Source organism: Myripristis murdjan, chromosome 6 (genome assembly GCF_902150065.1).
Source record: "Myripristis murdjan chromosome 6, fMyrMur1.1, whole genome shotgun sequence".
NCBI classification, from domain to species: domain Eukaryota; kingdom Metazoa; phylum Chordata; class Actinopteri; order Holocentriformes; family Holocentridae; genus Myripristis; species Myripristis murdjan.
In genome coordinates, this window is record NC_043985.1 from 14,748,475 (window position 1) to 14,765,618 (window position 17,144).

The 17,144-nt window shown below is 42.9% G+C and overlaps 2 protein-coding genes across 4 annotated transcripts in view; one reads left to right on the forward strand and one right to left on the reverse strand.

The window, feature by feature from the left end:
- srpk2 (SRSF protein kinase 2) overlaps nt 1-9,164 on the forward strand; it is a 100,929-nt gene extending 91,765 nt beyond the window's left edge. For 2 of the 3 annotated variants that reach the window (XM_030054511.1, XM_030054513.1), the window contains 5 exons: nt 173-273; nt 823-930; nt 1,190-1,259; nt 4,321-4,413; nt 6,580-9,164. In XM_030054511.1, the coding sequence (XP_029910371.1) occupies nt 173-273; nt 823-930; nt 1,190-1,259; nt 4,321-4,413; nt 6,580-6,764 (557 nt within the window). In that variant the 3' untranslated portion in view covers nt 6,765-9,164. Of the gene's footprint in view, nt 1-172; nt 274-822; nt 931-1,189; nt 1,260-3,825; nt 3,919-4,320; nt 4,414-6,579 lie in introns of all 3 variants that reach the window. The other variant, XM_030054512.1, reaches the window with a different exon arrangement.
- Nucleotides 9,165-9,318: 154 nt separating this feature from the next.
- adck2 (aarF domain containing kinase 2) lies at nt 9,319-15,241 on the reverse strand. The gene is made up of 8 exons (XM_030054518.1): nt 13,932-15,241; nt 13,411-13,557; nt 12,994-13,122; nt 12,490-12,585; nt 12,047-12,325; nt 11,708-11,836; nt 10,843-10,896; nt 9,319-10,284 (listed from the first exon to the last, which is right to left on the reverse strand). The coding sequence occupies exons 1-8, from the start codon at nt 14,796-14,798 to the stop codon at nt 10,144-10,146; spliced, it is 1,842 nt and encodes a 613-aa protein (XP_029910378.1). The 5' UTR covers nt 14,799-15,241; the 3' UTR covers nt 9,319-10,143.
- Between the last annotated feature and the right edge of the window lie 1,903 nt (nt 15,242-17,144).

Here is a 17,144-nt window from a genome sequence, read left to right on the forward strand (position 1 = left end):
GGACCAATTTTCTCCAACTTGAGCTTTTGACTTAAATACAGAAAATTTGGTCTAGAAACAAGATGCTTTGGTACATCAGAGTGTGTAAATTGTACTTGTGTCTATTTTATGTTGATTTAGCACCTGTCAGGTACCAGTTAACCCTTTGCTTTCCCTCCTCATCTACTCCCAGTCAGGGCCAGAGCTGCAGACCTCCTGGTTAATCCACTAGACCCCCGCAATGCTGACACTATCCGAGTTAAAATTGCTGATCTGGGCAACGCCTGCTGGGTGGTAAGACACAGTGTACAGGATTCATGTGTGTGAGTGTGTGCTGGATGTAAAAAGCAATGATCATTTGAACATGTAAGGCATTTTTAACTGTAGTTTTTAGGTCCTCATAGTCAAGGAAAAAACCTGTGATGACCTAGTATCAGGTCACAGTGCAGTCCCAGTAGGTAAAAGCAGCACAAGACACTCAAATGAGGAAGGACATGCAGGAATAAAACCAGCACAGCCTGAGGAACATGCTGTGAAATGTCAGCTGTGTTTAGGCTGCTTTCAAACTAATTTAAAATCAAAACTAGCATAATATTTGGCACTGTGTATGCTTCCTCATTTGAGTGTCTCACACTAGTCTACATTTTAAAGCACCAAAGATCAAGGTAAATTTAGATTGGTCAAAAATTCACGATGTTCTACTTATACTTCTACTTACTCTCATCCAATTGCCTAATGGACAAATGTTTCTGTCTAGTTCATCCTCTCGTCTTCTCTTCTCTTCTCTTCTCTTCTCTTCTCTTCTCTTCTCTTCTCTTCTCTTCTCTTCTCTCTGCTCATCAGCACAAGCACTTCACAGAGGACATCCAGACAAGGCAGTACCGCTCCATTGAGGTCCTGATAGGAGCAGGTTACAGCACTCCAGCTGACATCTGGAGCACCGCCTGCATGGTGAGGAGGTCACACACACACACACGTGTGCACACACACACACACACACACACACACATATGCACACACAGACACACATGGTAATTCATCACACAAACTGTCATATGTAACATACATTCAGTTACACAACAGATGGTCCGTACACATAATATACATAGACATACACAGTGACTCTCATGGACTTAAATTATAAATAATTACCACCACACCCACACACCCACACACACATTTGCACTCAACTCTGTCCCCTCTGTGGCAGGCGTTTGAGCTGGCTACTGGAGACTACCTTTTTGAGCCCCACTCTGGAGAGGACTACTCCCGTGATGAGGGTATGTCTTTTTTTTTTTTTTTTCATGTTAGTGCTACACGCATAAAGCTTACTTCCGAAACATACTGAATTGTTACTCATAAATATTTTACATGATATTGTTCTCTGAAAATTGGATTTCAATCTTGACTGATATTCAGGAAATTGGACAATAACAAAGGCTTAATTGCTGTAGTAAAGAAATCCTTAATTCTTTTTTGTTGACAGTATAATATGAGAACAAAATTATGGTTGTGTGACATGAATGTGTTGAATGATTGATAGATTGCACTGGTTGAAATTTTGAAAATGCTGTATGTTATATATTTGCATAGGAACAATTTGTTAGTGATAGCTAATTAAGCTTGTGTAGCTGACTACTCACAGTGAGCTTAGTTTAATTTAGCCACCCCTCACCCCAACGCCCCCCCTGTCAACTGTAAAGCCTGTCCTTGTATTCTGCTGCTACGCCTCCACTCGTCTCCATCCTTCATCTGAACTTGACTTGTTCAAAATGCTATGGATACACACAAAGAGCTCATGCTGATTCTGCCACCGTGCTTTACATTAAGACTTTCACATATTTACTTTGACTGCCTTCATCAGACTTTAAAATGGTTAATCGTTAATGAGTTATAGCTAGGAGGCATAAAGCACGGCTGCTAGCTGTGCAATTCAGTTATGGAAGTTTTTATTGGACTTAAATAACCTTATCCCACAGAAGACAATTCACATCATGCTCCACAGTCACCTTCCACAAAAAATGTAGTTTTTATGTGTTTTGTAAGGTCATACCCGCAAAATAATTGTTTTAGAGTTTTTTGAGTTATTTGCAAACATGTAAATGTATACATGTATTACATTGTATTATACATGAATAAATACATTATTTTAATTTTGCATGAAAATGCTACAGGTTTTACAAATGTAAGCACTCTCACAGCAAAAATGCCTGTAAATACATGTTGTGGGCTCAGCTATATGGATGCTAGCTAGACTCTTGTCTTAACCTTCATCCATTCTCTACTGATGTAGCTGCGTGGATTTTTTTCTCTCGTTATCTCCGGCAAGACAAACTGAACAAGAATCCGCAAGCAAACAGAAAGAAGCCACAAAATGTGACATAGTCCACTAACTATCATGATGTGATCCATAAGTACATGAAGACCATTTCACATTTTAGATTCACAAATGTGTAAATATCATTTAACATGCATTGTTTGCTCTGAAACATAAACATGAGAAAGATTTAAACCTATATTATTTTTTATATGAGATTAAAATACATGTATTCAAAGAAAGTTATGCATATTTGTATATCACTCAGTATTTTGTGGGGATGACTTTACGAAACACAGTGACAAATAAATGTTTGTGGATGGTGAAATATTTGTGGAACATGGTGCACATGTGTGGATTGTCTTCTGTGAGTTGCAATTATTCATTCATTCATCTTCTAAACCGCTTATCCTCACTAGGGTCGCGGGGGGGTGCTGGAGCCTATCCCAGCGCACATAGGGCGAAGGCAGTGAAATACCCTGGACAGGTCGCCAGTCCATCACAGGGCAGACAGACAAACACTGACATTCACACACACAGTCATACCTAGGGGCAATTTAGCTTCTCCAATTCACCTAACCTGCATGTCTTTGGACGGTGGGAGGAAACCGGAGTGCCCGGAGGAAACCCACGCAGACACGGGGAGAACATGCAAACTCCACACAGAAAGGACCTTGGGTGGGAATCGAGAGTTGCAATTATTAAAAAAAAAAAAAAATGTCCATAGCCAGATAGCTATGTCCAATTAGTACCTGTGTGTATCTATAAGCTGTTCATTTCCAACCTTAGCCCCCATATTTGCATATTAACTCTTGTCAGTCACACTACTCATACTCCATACGATTCATCCCCAAAGCTCCTCACTCACCTCCCTGATCTCTTCATCTCCAACGATCTATGATCTATGATCTCCCAAGTCATCACATTTTATTTTTCTCATCATTTGAGAGGCACTTAACCTCGCCTCGCATGTTTTCACTGCAGGCAACGTGCAAGTGTCTGTTTGGTCATGACGTCTTGATTTACAGCGAGAGCCACCTTTGATCTGCCATCATCAAAGCCAAATTGAAAATGTAGCTCCGGGTTCCAGTTCATTCAATTCTGATTCTAAATGCATGTCACTTTATTCCAAGCCTGAACATTTCATTTCATCACCTCTGCTGTGGAGGCTCAGCTCACTAACACTGATTTTTCTCCTTTACTGTCCCTGTCTTTCTCCTTTTCTTCCCCCCAACCCTTCTCCCTTCTCTTTCTTGTGTTTTTATTCCTCCCTCACCCTTCCATGACCTTTTTCCTTCCCCTTCCTTCCTTTTTTCCTTTTTCTTATTCTTCCTTACCTCATCCTCCCTCTCCTCCTTTTTATTTACTGAATTCCTCCTTCCCTCCTTCTGCTCTGACTAATCCCCCTCCTGCTTGTCTTCCCCCTCTCTCCGTCTTTTGCATCTCCTTATCTTCCTTCCCCTCTTTTGGCATCCCCTTTCTCTGTTCTTCCCTCTCCCCTCCTTCCTCCCTCCCTCTCTCCTCCGTAGACCACATAGCCCACATCATAGAGCTGCTGGGCTGTATTCCGAGGCACTTTGCACTCTCCGGAAAATATTCCCGGGAGTTCTTCAACCGAAGAGGTAGTGCTGGCCAGACAGCTGGTGGGACTGGGATACACAGATGCCTAGATGGACATACTGTACATTCATACTGACAGCCAGTTGGAACACAATAACAATTTCAGCACAAAATTGGAATTGTTTTGCATTTGAGTTTGCTGCCTGTAATATTGGAGTGCTGATTGAAAATGTCATGGAAAACACTGAAAAACACAATTTTAAAACAGTTCCACAACTATCCACATTACCCCCCAAATGTTAAGACGTAGCACCAGCTGTCAGTCTATGTGTGTCCACGCAGAATCCCTAGGTAGCAGTGTGTGTCAGTCCCACACAGCCAGTGTGTAAGTGTGCGTGCATGCTGTAATGCTGTCCCGTGCCTGTTCTCTTGTGATGTATGTGTGTGTACGTGGTGGTGCGCAGACCACATCGCTCTGATCATGGAGCTCCTTGGGAAGGTCCCACGCAAAGTGGTTGCTGCCGGGAAGTACAGCCGAGAGTTTTTCTCCAAGAAAGGTAAACGACAGCAGCTAGTGGCTGTCTACAGCAGCCGGGTATAGGCCTTGTGGAAAGACAGAGAAAAAGATAAAGTAATAGGAATCTCCTGATGTTCATGAGACCTGGGTCAAGTGGTGTTTTCCCTGTAATTGTTAATGTTTCTTTTAGCATGATTGCAGTACTGTCACAGTTTACTACGTCAGGGCAATCCAGATAATAACAGGTAAGTTGTCAGGGCTGGACAGCATGAACAGAATCAAATGTATCACTGACAGATATACCTTGATATATTATTATAATTCAGATATATAATTAATATTGTGACAGTATTGTAGGGATGACTGTTGTTGTTTTCGATATATTATTAATATTGTGACAATATTGAAGGGATGACTGGTTACACACCAGAGATATTTTTTGAACAATCATTAGTAATAATGACCAAGCAGTCAAATAAGTTCAGAAAATTGCATCCCTTTACTGTAAAGCAGCCTCTAAAATAAGGGGAAAAACAGCACTTTAGCCAAATCACAATATTACAGTTTCCAAAATCCCAGATAATATTTAGTTGCATGTCACAATATTAAGAGAAGTGAATAAAAATTTGACTTCCAAATACTCTGCTGCACTTGTCAACATCTGGCACTGTATTGTTGTATGTGACAACTAATCCCTTCTAAAACTCCAAGGGGAAGAAAATAAACATTGGAGTTATTTGGCAATGGTTTTTGACCCAGGACTGTCAGCCAGATTTATTTTCTTTTCAAGTAAGTAGCAGAGGAAGAGGGATTTTTACCAAAGTGTTTTGACGCACACAATCAGATCAGTAGTCAGTAGCAGAGCCAGCAGCACGCAGACATTTACCCTTACAATTATATTCGTATTAACAACATAAATTTTGTGAATTCACAGCAGGAAGCAGTTGAATCAACCAGTAATTGCCCCATTACTTTTGCTGCAGACCGTTAGGATTAATAGCCTAAAGATGTGTGGCTGGCAACTGTCAAAACTGCAAGCACCAACCAGTGTAACAGTAATACTAGCAGTATCAATAATGAAAATGATAACATAGTCCTAATAGTTGTAGTCATATTGCCAGAGTATCCATGAAACAGTAGGGCTTTACCTTTGTGCATCATGTACCCTGGTGATTCTGGTAAGTGTATGGGTCTCTATTTGATACAGTTTATAACCCTTGCACTCTCTCATTTATTCTCTCGTTTCCTCCTCGCTCTCTATCTCATTCCCTCCCTGCTCATATATTCTTCATACTGTGTCATGAGACTTGAATATTCCGCCTTTGATGTTGTCTCAATCTGAGGTCTGAGCCTGCGCTTGATGTCTCAATGTTCTCCCTTTTATCTCTTGGTGCTCTGTTAATCTGGTCTGACTTTCTTGCTCTGTCTCTATCGGCTTCTCCTGTCTGCCTCGCCGCCTCGGGCCCTGTCATGGTGACACCTTGTTTCCTTCATGCACACTGAGTTGTACTGAACTTGGGGGAAAAGGAAATGGAATAATTGGGAAATGAGCAATGAAATCACTTTTTTTCACTTTGTTGAAGAGACTCGCAATATGTAAGACTTGAAAACATACAGTACCAATACAATTTCAGTAGTATTTATCGTCATCAAACATGAACCCGTTTCAACACTACGCCTTCAGTCTCTTCTAAAGTAAGTCTTGATGAATGGTTTGCTTTCTCCCATCTTGCGCTGTCCAATCAGTGCAGAGGCAGGAGAGGTTACCATGGCAGCCATGGTTTGAACTGGACCCTCTGTCTTGATCTCTCTCATCATTGATCATTCTCTCTTGTACTTCTTTCCTCTGTCACTCTCAGCCAATCCTTTTCCTCTTCTCTTTAATAATGCAGACCTTCCTCTTCCTGTCTACTTCCATTACCTCTTCCCTTCTCTCTCTTCTTTCTGTCCTCCTCTCTCACCCTCAATTCCTGTGGATTTCATCCTTGTGCCAATTATGACACACAAGTCTGCAGGTTTTTATTCCGCTCAAACACTACTGCAGCTGTAGACATGCTGAGTGAAATCGGCCGCTGTGGTGTTTGGTTGGAATAAAAACCTGCAGATCTTAGGTCCTTTACAGCACAGGACTGAAAACCCATTGCTCTGTGCTCTCCCCACTTTCTCCTTTGCAGTGGCTGACTCTGCTCCCTCTTGCTCCCTGCAGGCGAGCTGCGGCACATCACCAAGCTGAAGCCCTGGTCTCTGTTTGACGTGCTGGTGGAGAAGTACGGCTGGTCGCATGAGGATGCCGGCCACTTCACCCACTTCCTTCTGCCCATGCTGGAGATGGTGCCCGAGAAGAGGGCCTCAGCCGGCGACTGCCTAAATCACCCCTGGCTCAACTCATAGCCACACTCTCTGATCAGATCCCCACCCTCCACCCTCATCCTTCAACAACTAGCCTAAACATTTCCCCCTGGTGGCGGCCTGTGCAATGACAGAGAGGAGAGATGCTGGAAATGAAGAAACACGAGGAGATGAGAGACGAATAGGGTTTTATCGTATTCTTTCCAGCCCTATCCCACACATGCACACATATCTGAGTGAGCTTAAGTCCCACACACGACACCTCCATCTTTTCCCGAAAGCAGCATGAAGATGACAGACTCAACAGTGTGGAGGTAAGATGAGACAGGAGCCAATGCCAAGACTGTGCATTCCAAGATGTCTCCCATTGCAGAGCACTACCTAAAAAACAAAACAGTCAACAAAACAATTTGAGGATGGACACTGCTCACACTGTGAAATGGAGACATCAGGTCTCGTCTGATGTCTGAAAGAGATTTGCTTTCGTCTGTTCTTCTGGCGTCAAGATTTCAGTCTGCCCCATCTGTCTACTCATTCTGTTTTACCTCATTTGGATCCAGTCATGGGCCACAGGCTTAGCTGCTGATCTTTTCACTGATGAGAGAGGAAAGTCAATGAGCAGCCCCGCTGCAATGCTGACAGCCCAGAGCTCCATCTGCCATGACCTTAACTTAGCCAGGGCCCCAAAGACAAAGAATGTGTGTGTGAGATAAACAGTGTGTATGTGCCTGTACTTCTGCACAGTCAAACTATTCGACATCTGTTAACATCGACCCTTCCACTCTCTCTATGCGTCTCTTCTCCACTCTTTCCAGCCCAGTTGTTGCACCTCCACTCCCTCCCTCACTCACTCACCCTCCTGGATGAAGCCCCCACCCCTGACTAAAGCAGTACTGCTGAACAGTTTACACCCCCAGCACCCAGTATCTCACAATACTGGCAGTCCAAAAAGCCCCTCTGACCTGTTTGGTTCCCCACTGTCCAGACCCCAACAAGCTGCATGCCCTGCCCCAGGCCACCACAGAGACACAGAGGGCTGCCAGCCCTCTAGGGGGCACCACAGGGACACAAAGACAGGCAGACAAAGCACGGGATGTGTAAGAAACAACGAAAAAATGTAACATTGAAGCCAAGCCCGACAGCTTGGTCTTTAAAGAGTTTCTCTGTCATCAAACAGTGATTTTTAACAAAAAGCATGGAGAGACTGATCAATCGGCATGAACGGATATAACAAATGGACAACGGATGCGTGTTTCAGTTGTGCATTTCATTGATTTCGTTTGTTTCTTTTTCTGTGTTCATCCCTTTTGGATGTTTTGTTTGAAAGACGAGAGAGTTATTTTACAACATTTCCCTGTCTGAGGAGGACTTTACAGCTGCCCTTACCTCCAGCTTTGACGTTTCCCATGATTCCTGACTTTTATTCTCGTTCCAAACCAAGTCCTGAGTCCTGCTGTGGCAAGTTTACCAGATCTGATTGGAATTACCCCCCTCCACCCATCACCCCCTCTTTTTTTCCTACAGAGGACCCCTCGATCCTTAAGCTTCTCCAGAAAAGGGGATGGTCAAATGATGGAGGTTGCACTTGTCTTTGTAGATGTCCTTCAGGGATTTGAAACCTTTGTACATAGAACTGAGATCTGGCAACACAGACACACGACCGTGGACAGAGATTCAATACACAAGCATCATTCCGATACAGAGGCTGTTGTTGGCAGGACTTGACCTCCTCTAACAAAGTGGGGCTGTAATGGCTCAGGCCCGGAGGAAGGTTTCAACTGAACTGTGCCACCTGGTGGCTGAATGAGAGTACTGCATCGCCGCACACTGCTGCTGCTCTCAGTGCCAACGCTCCAAGACGTTCCACTATATCTCTCCACTTATCTCTATTTCTCTGTCACAAACACAAACTCGCATCATCACAATTAGTCCAGTTGCCTATTTTTCGCAATAAATGAAAAAAAGATGAGTATAAGTAAATGGTGAGATATTTTTAAAAACTATTTAATTCATTTAAAAAAAAAAGAGAGGAAAAAAAAGAAAACAATTTTTCTCTGGTTGTTGTGACCGTGACCGAATCTCGTCTTATATTGAGGTGATTGTGTTTGTCTGTTAGAGATGTTTTTATTTCTTTTGTAATTATATTATTATTATTATTGTTATTATTATTCTTCAGATTAGTTCTTTTTTTTTTTTACACAGTTGTCACCTCGCCCCTCCCTCCTTACATAAACAGTGCTGCTCTATCTGGGCTCTTGATGGTGATGAAAAATGATCAAACAGTTTTGCAATAAAGAGTATGTAATGATGAATTTTTTTGCACCAAAAGCTCCTGATCTCACTCTCAGCCATGCTGACTGTTCTTCCTTATGACATTGACAGAATCGCGTCTCTTGTCCGTGTTTTTCATTGACAGATTTAATAAAATTGTAAATTAATGGATTCTGTGGCCTTGATGTAGTGTTTGACATTTTCTACCTTGTATGCCCTGGCTAAAACTTTGAAGTTGCATCAATCAACCTTATTAAAAGGTTTATACAACACTTAGTATGTCCCAGACACCAAAGGTGATCAAAGGAAAAGAAAAAAACGATTATTGTAGATTCCCTTTTTTATTGATATATAATGTAATGTGATTCAGATGTGTTCCCACTATTTTTGATGGACTGTAAAAAGACATGGGTCATTTATTACAATTAGGCAAAGGCTTCACAATGTCAATGTAGTGTCTAAGAACAAATGGTACCTTAAAGATTCATACCAAAAGCAAGTATTAGACAACATCATCTATACTACAGTAAACACAGAGTGATAAAAGACATCCTGAGATCAATATTAGTCATTAAAAAGTAAAAAGTAAAAACATGCTCTAAGCATCAATTAGGGATTGTCACAGTACGTTTTTTTATATGTCTTCTATTGGTACAAATGGTCTCTGATGGCATCTGTGTGCTTGCCAATGTGTCTGACTTTAATCCATTAGCACACAATAAAGTACAAGTGGTGCCTCAAGAAAAGAGCACATGCTGTCTTTCATTAAGCTTATGAGAAAACGGTCGACAAGGCAAAATATTTGATTACAATGGGTGAAAATTTTCATGCTTCAACCAAATGGCGCATGGTAAAATAAAACAAGAAAGTTCAAAGTTAAAATAGAGACCAAAGTAAAATTCAATGAGGTATTTATGGCATCAGTGTTGCTGAAGTGCTGCGGGATTGTGCTGCAACTTTCCTGATCCGTGTGGAATCTGGGATTGCAATGTTGAAGACAAACCACCATGGCGGTGGGAGAACATGCATGTATGTACAGTATGTATGTTTGTTCTTTATGCACTTACCTATCTGATTTTGAACTGTGGTGTATGTGTGTGTGTGTGTGTGTGTGTGTGTGTGTGTGTGTGTGTGTGTGTGACAGTTTGTGTCAGAGCAGTGAGGTACAGTTCTTCAGCAGCAGTGGCTTGGCCATCTCTAGGATGTCCAAGTTGGGGTCCAGGGACCTGCCGAGGCCCTCCAGCACCATAATGGCAAACACGATGGATGCAAAGTTACTCTCAAGCTTCACCTATAACAGAAAACAACATGTTAACATCCTTAGCAACAGAAAATGAACAAACTAACGCTACTCTAAGACTATGATTCAGCCTTAACTGGCCACATTATTTCTATGTTGGAGATGTTGGATACAACTGACTGACTGAGTTCACACTGCAAGAGAGTTCTTATTTTCTCTGGGTCCCTGCTGAATTCTTCCATTTTTTAAAAAAGAAAATAAATCAGTAGCATTCATAAAATAGTAGCTTTGCAAGCAAGTCAAGCAAGGAGGTAAAAAGGGGCTTGATCAGTCTTCTCTTCTGAGGGGTCCTATTTCCAAACTGAAATTGTACAACTAATGGTGCTGATAACAAGAAACAAAATGCGTAACTGAGCTTCCATACTCCTTCCTCTGAGAAAATCAAGTTGTGGTGAGGGTAACAGGGCAGTGGCTCAGTCTGACATGCTAGCTGTTTCCAGTTACTGTTAAATCCTTCTTTAGTTTAAGCTTGGAGACAGCAAACATTACTGATTACAATCTTGAGCACTTAACTTGACACCCTACTGAAAATGAGCTCTGCTGTTTTACCTTGTGTGTGATAAGTAGACCGAAGACTCTGGAGAGCAAGTCAGCCACTTGGATCTGTAAACACAAACAAAAACACAACAAAACATTTCATCATCAGCCATGGCACAAAACAGCAAAACATTTTTGTTGACTGGAAACAGTGGCTACTGTATCCCAGTGCTCCCTGGCTACGTTAACTAGTTAACTAGTACGGGTTTCAGCTGATGGATAGTTAACTCCCTTACTAGCTAAAATGTACCTGCATTAGACAGGTGGATCATGTTAATTTCCATGTTTGACAGCAGCCCAGGACTAACAGGCTTGTTAGACTGTGTAAATTATGCATATATCACTGCATTAGACAAGCTACTACTTCAGTTTCTTCATTCTTCCAAGTGGAAAACATTGGGATACTTTAATGAATTTGTCAAAGTCAATAATAGAATGAGTATTAAACTCAGATTTGTCTAAGCTATGTTTAATTTGCATATATATTTTTCAACACTCTTTACACAAACGTGAATTATCATGAACACAGGCACTGATGTCAAAGTAACAGTACAGAGGAAAGCATGAGCACACAAGAACAAATAAAAGCACAATACAGGACAGAGCAAAGCAGGCTAAAACATGGGGCTGCACCTCAAATCTTGTTTAATCATATGCTATGTTTTTAAGTTCCAGTTAACAATCATGTAATTAAACATTTCAATTTTAAAGTCCACTGAAGCTGAAAATAGCCAATACAGAAAATGTTATTCCTCACATCATAAAGACAATCATTAACAAACTGGCAAAAGAGACAGGATTCATTTTAGCCACTGTAATACATCAACAGCATCCAGACACAACAGGAACAAAAGAGAGCAGAAATCTAGGTCAGTACCTTTCCCAGTGAGAGGGTGTTGCTGAGGGCGTGGTCCACTAGCTGTGCCATCTCCTTCTTGAACTGCGACACGTCTTGACACTCATTAGCTCTGGCATGATGCAGGATCAACTCTGCCACCCGTTCCCCCTGAAGAAAACACAGTCAGTGTAAGCGCCTCCACGGCCCAAAAATTTGATTCCTTCCCTGTTTGTTAATTATTTACATCTAAGAAAAACAATTTAATCGGTTAACAGATTTTATCATCTCTAATCTTTTATTTCTTTTGGTTTTCTTTTTCTCAGTGTGTCTCCCTGTTTAAACTGTATGTAGTGCTGTATGTAGCCTTTTTATTCTCACCTGCCGTTTCACCACTGCAGTGAAGACTGCCTTGAAGTTGGCCAGATCGTGGTCGCTGAGCTGGGCCACGATGCCGGCGTCCAGCAGCACCAGCTGCAGAGGGGACGGGTCCGGCCTGACACTGACCACCACTGTGTCCCACAGGTCAGTGAGGGTAGCCTTACCGTGGGGCTCCCCTGGGACACCAGCGCTGCCACTGGAGCCGACACTTGACCCCCGATGCTGGACCAGGATGTTTCCAGGGTGGAGATCCCCATGGACAAAGTTGTCCACAAACACCTGGCATTCAGACATTGATAGACAAAACATGACAATAAATAAAATAGAGACAGAAGTGATGTTGATGATGACTGAGTGCTGAACCCACTCAGTGTCAATTAATCCAATAGGCATTGTGATATTTAACAGCATGTAACTGATGGCCAAGAAATAAACTCTCTCACCATCTTAAGCAGGGTGTCTACTCCCATCCTAGCTATTCTCTGCTTCACCTCCTGGGGCACCTCAGAGCTCAGGTAGTTGGATATGGGCTCACTCTCCTGAAAAACACGTGTGTTACAATTTACAAATCAAAATAAACTTAAGAATGCTGGCCTCATTTATGAAGAATGAATAGGATATTATTCATAGTGTCAGACTGGTAGGGTTTACTAAATAAGACAATACTAGGAGCAACAAGTTAGTCTGGACAATCACAGCAAAGTCATGGATGGTCATTTTAGTAAACTTTAACAGGAATATTATATTTGAAGGAATATTTATATTATATTGTCCTCATTTCTGTAGGGACCATTTATAATTCCAAACAGTTTAAAACATTTGCTAATTTGCAAATATAATATGAGCACAATCAATTCTACTTAGTAGTTTTTTTTAACTAACCCTAATCCTCCCACTGTATCCCTCTAATTCAACCAACCACACATGACGAAGCCTTCGGTACTCACTTCAAAAGTTTCCACTAAGATGGTCCTGGTGACAAATGGTCGCAGCGGAGTTGGGAATTTGACACAATCTACATCACGGAAATTCTCCTGGAAACGCTCAATGTTCCTGGCCTCAAAACGCAGATCAATCTGAAATGAAAGTTAAGTCTGGTCACACCATTTTGTTTATCACTTCCTTCTTGCAGCCTCCTTGTCTCTGAGGTATGGTTGTTGGTTTCAGTGTATTATTTTCAATGTTTATTTACATACACTACACTGTAGACATACATTGCACTTGATTCCACAAATTGACCCTTCTGAAGAAATGTGGAAAGGAAAATCAAGTCTACCATAAACACATATTTTGGCAAAAAACCTATAAACACTCTTTAAAAATTCTAAACTTTATTCCAAATGAAGCAGTCTGGATACTCATACCTGTTTGGTCATGAGCTTCTCAAACTCCTCCACTATCTCAGGAAAACTGAGCCATTTGAGGCCGGGCAGACAATGCAGCAGCCAGCTGCCTGCTCTCATGAGCAACAGGTCGATCTCCACCTGCCTCCTGATGCCTGGGTGCAGCACCTGCAGCACAACACAACATGTAGTTTAAGACATTTTGTGAGGGCCTCAAAAGATTTGACACTGCACCCTGCTTAACACACAATCCCAATTCTTCTCCACATATGAGATATAAGTCAGATGATATCACCTAATGCTACATTGTATGGATGGATGCCACAAGAACTGATACTTAGGTACAAAGTCAATTTGACTCATCAGCTTTCAGGGGGCAGCCCTAGTGGCTTGTATGTTTAACTATTTGACAAACATAGTCTACTTCTCAATGTTTATACAAAGTTTTTAAGAACAGGAGTGTGTGCAGAATGGGGTTTCTGTTTTTGCTGCTGTATCGATAATTCCAATGCTATTGATACCTACTGCCAAAATACACTCACCTTGATTGCCACAGGTATCAGATGCTCCTTCTCCTCCTGCTGGAACTCTCGATGACTCCCGTCTTTATGGAACTCCTCCTCCTCCCCTTTGCCTTTCCATAGCCCCAACAGGGAACTGGCCATGCCTCCTAGACCGGGGATCTCCCATGCCTCCAGCAGATCCTCCCTCTCTATCTCCTCCACCAGCGACTGAAAGGCCGGGTCCTCCACACTGTCCACCCTGGCCCATCCCCGGTACACCTGAGCCACACAACCCGACCCCACCGGCTCCTTGCTCTCGAACACAAACAGCCTTCTCCAGCCGTCACCAAACGCCCGGCGGAGACTTTGCTTGGTGTGGGCCCAGGAGTGAGGGCGCACCTTGACGTGGAGCCTGGAGAAGCGTTCACAGAATTCCTGGGAGAAGATGTCCCGCCTGGTGCACGCCCACTGACCCAGCTTGATAAAAGTGGGACCAGAGGTCTCAGTCACCCATAGCAGAGCGTCCAGCCAGTGGGACGCCCAGTAAGTGGAAACCAGAGTCAAGGGAGCAAGGAGGAGAAGTGGGCCAAATTTGAGGAGCAGCACCAGGGCGCGGAGGCTGAGGCGGAGGAAGAATGTGAGTTTGTGCACCTGGACTTTAGCTAGAGACTTTTTGTCCACTGTGTGGGATGCAACGGTGGCTTCCTGGCATCTTGCAACACATGATGTGGCATTGACTGCAGTCCAGCACAGCAACGTAACTTTAGGAAACTGGGTTAGAGTCTGGCCTCTTTTCACGAGACATATCCTGGAAGTCTGGAGGAGTCTGACTCTGGCAAAGGCGCTTGCTTTCTGAAATGTGTACCTCAGGTGGAGAAGGGCTGCTCTCGCCCCAAGCGCCGCCATGCTCGTGTCAGATGGTCGCAGCTCAGCCACATGCACTCGTCTCGCTCAGTCAGACAGCCTCGTGCACAGTCATCACGAGCGCGGAGGTGCCTTTGATCATGACGCGCACTGATACTGAACGATAACTCCCAATCCGCAATGATTTGTGAGCTCCGTGTAAACATAGCCTACATGACTTTACGACTGGTGTTTCCAGCAGAGAAAACACACAACCTACTTAACCTCGTGTTACATTACAGGACGCTGTTTACTACAAACTTATTAACTGTCAGTTACTCTTGTTTCTCTGTTACATATGGAAGGCAACGGAATAATTTCTTCGTCTATGGTGCATAAAACATTACCCTCCGTTTACTGCCGCGCAGACACGTATTTCCATCACAGAATATGACACTCATTGAAAACATTACATGACAGTTGCTTCACTTCCGGGTTGACGTCATTCCGTTAAGATGACGCCGTCGTCTTAAAGCGCCAGTTCAATTTAAAAATAGAAATAAAAATAGAAATAAAAATAAAATACAGTGCTCCTGTCTGCAGAGATGTCACAGAGATAATTCTGAGAGATTCAGAGAGATTCTGAATTTGCGTCTAAGGTAGCCGAGAGTGTGCGCATGCGTGTTTTGTCAGTCTGGTTTCTCTGTCCAATTAAAAAAACATGCGCTCAAAATAAAAAAAAAAAAAAAAAAAAAAACAATGTCGCACGTGGATTTCATTAAATGTGTTTAACACAGTAGGCAGTGTCCACAGTTTTTCTAACTATTAAATACTGAAACTGAAATGTAATAGTGGCCTCTGGAAGAGATAAACCAACATATTTCTTTCCGTGAAGTGCAGAAACATTAAATGTCCAACAGATGGAGACATAAATACACACAAACTAATGCATTTTACTCTCTTACTTGAACAGGTTTCTTGCATGCCCCAAATAATGTCAAGGACTGATAACTTGTACCAATATCGCTTGGTGCGGTGTGTGTCCCCAAAACTGGGGTGTGTGCTCTCCCAGGATCCCAGCTGCTGTAGGCCAGAGCACCAAGGAACACAAAAAGTAGGATAAACGCTAAACAGATGTTACGAGCCCCCACCCTGTTCCCCCACAGCTATTGATGGACAAGTCAGGCTTTCTTAAAGATCTCTCATGCATTTCAAAGGCGAGGTCAGGGTTTGGGGCTCAGAGGTTAGCAGGATAGCTGCTCTGCTGAGGTGATGCTATATGTTAGACACGTTATGAAGGCTGTGAAGTGACTGTAGGAATGCAGCTGAGGCCCCTACACACATGGCAACTGAGATATTCAGGCGTGTAGCGTCCCTGAAAGGTCAAATCACATCACAGGACATTCAGATACCTAATCAGGTGTGTGTACATATGTCTATGCATCTTTTGTTTAAGTTTGTGTGTGTGCTTTAAGATGTAGCTATTAAAGGAACACAGTGGTCCCATTTTTGAAATGATTAACATTTGGACATTAAAACCAAATATGCTTTTGGGACACTTGTTGGCAACTCACAAGTGTTTTCGGGAGATGTAAAGTGGCCTAGCTTGTGCTAACTGTGTAGTTCAAGCATATGTTGGACTGAATAGTTTATAGTACATAAGGCACATGTTATTTCAGCCAATCACTGACCTCCATTCTTGTTGGGTTCTCCCCTCTGAGTTGAGAAAATTGGAATGTACCTGGGGAAAAAAAAAAATCCTATCAAGAGGGGATTTTACTGAAGCCAGCATTGAGCCGGTACGATACTCAGTAATCACATCATACACATCTGACTTTGTTCCCTGTTCTCTCACTTTCGTCTTCCGCTCTCTCCACAGGACCATTGTGTAATTTTACAGCGCCGTGCCAGATGGTGAGGTGGACATGCCCATTTGCATTCTCTCATTGAGCAGGGGTCACCGCTAATCACCCCAAACGCTGCCAAGCCACATCTTTCAAAGAACACACCCACACAGCATTGAGCACACACCACGACTGCTACCGCTGCTGTGGCCGTTGTTGTTGTTGTTGTTGCTGCCGTCACTGTTGCATGTGAAATCAACAAGGCAAACAAACAAAGTGCTGGAGGAGAGATAAAGTGGATGGACAGGAAAGCCAAGCCTGCCCCTTTTTCCCGTTGTCCCCTCAAAGATAGAGGAAGAGCAGCCTTTGGGTTTCTTTAATTGGTTCCCGGAGGAGGCTGTTATTTATGTATTCAGTTGCACTCAGCTTTGCCCCTTCCTGCTCCATTCCTCTTTTTGAGCAGGACACTCAGTTTCCCCGGCAACCAGGGCTCCAATCGCCCGGCCAGCTGCAGATTAGTTCAGCAGTGGGGGGTTTTGGTGGGGGGCGGGAGTGATGATGGAAA

Bases quoted from the DNA above. Each gene is read 5' to 3' on its own strand.
- adck2 (XM_030054518.1), bottom strand. From the start codon at position 14,798: ATGGCGGCGCTTGGGGCGAGAGCAGCCCTTCTCCACCTGAGGTACACA. The intron at 12,586-12,993 runs GTGAGTACCGAA...CGTGTTTTTCAG, and splicing joins TCTTAGTGGAAACTTTTGAA to GAGAGTGAGCCCATATCCAA. The intron at 12,326-12,489 runs GTGAGAGAGTTT...TCTGAATGCCAG, and splicing joins TAGACACCCTGCTTAAGATG to GTGTTTGTGGACAACTTTGT.